This window comes from Sphaeroforma arctica, assembly GCF_001186125.1.
Source record: "Sphaeroforma arctica JP610 unplaced genomic scaffold supercont1.11598, whole genome shotgun sequence".
Classification (NCBI taxonomy): domain Eukaryota; class Ichthyosporea; order Ichthyophonida; genus Sphaeroforma; species Sphaeroforma arctica.
The window spans coordinates 1-813 of record NW_014028960.1 but is presented as its reverse complement, the minus strand read 5'-3'; the positions used below and the strand labels follow the sequence as shown (position 1 = coordinate 813).

The 813-nt window shown below is 36.2% G+C and overlaps 1 protein-coding gene across 1 annotated transcript; it reads left to right on the top strand.

The window, feature by feature from the left end:
- Positions 1-346: 346 nt before the first annotated feature.
- Positions 347-577, top strand: SARC_17663 (hypothetical protein; the record flags this gene model as incomplete). The annotated part of the gene is made up of 1 exon (XM_014288246.1): positions 347-577. A coding segment is annotated over one exon (231 nt), but the record flags the coding sequence as incomplete, so codon positions are not given.
- Between the last annotated feature and the right edge of the window lie 236 nt (positions 578-813).

Below are 813 nucleotides of genomic sequence, written 5' to 3'. Positions count from 1 at the left end.
TATATAGATATAAACACATACAGATTCATTTATGCATATACATGAAAACACTTATATATATATATATGTGTGTGTGTGTGTGCGTCTTTCTGCTTTTGAGTATATTAATGTATATATATATATATGTTACTGTGAATCTGAATGTGTATATGTATATGTGCGTTTCCTGTGCATATGTATGTATATATATATATATATATATCCGTATGTTACTGTGTGTATATGTCTGTTCGATTTTACCTAAAAACACATGCATACATGCTTCATAAGCAAACCCCTCACTACACAAACACTACCGCACACCACCCCATCCAGCCCTCACTCACTGCACCTGTCCTTTTTTTAGGACGGTCTGATGTAGTGGCGTACTTTGAAGCGCTGCAGGAGAACAACATCACAGATACAGACACGCCAGTAATGGGGAATAAGCTCGCTACAAGTGTAGGCCCGTTATTCACTGCGACGCTCAAACCGGGATATGTAGTGGACACTATGTGGGACAGTGGACTGACAATCAACGATCCACGCCTAAAGCCACACTTGCAGACTATAAGGAGTATCCAGAAGGGAGAGGAAGGTGTGTAGGTATACGGTAAACGTGCATATGTGATGTTGAGGTAGGTGCGAAAGGTTGACAGCCACGTTTTCGTATGGATATATGGATGGAAACCGACGGATCTTCTACAAATCTGGTATATATACATATATACATATTGTATATACATAAAAATATACATATACACACACTCTCATATATATATATATATATATATAAATATATATGTTTTTATATTAATATATATATATACATAT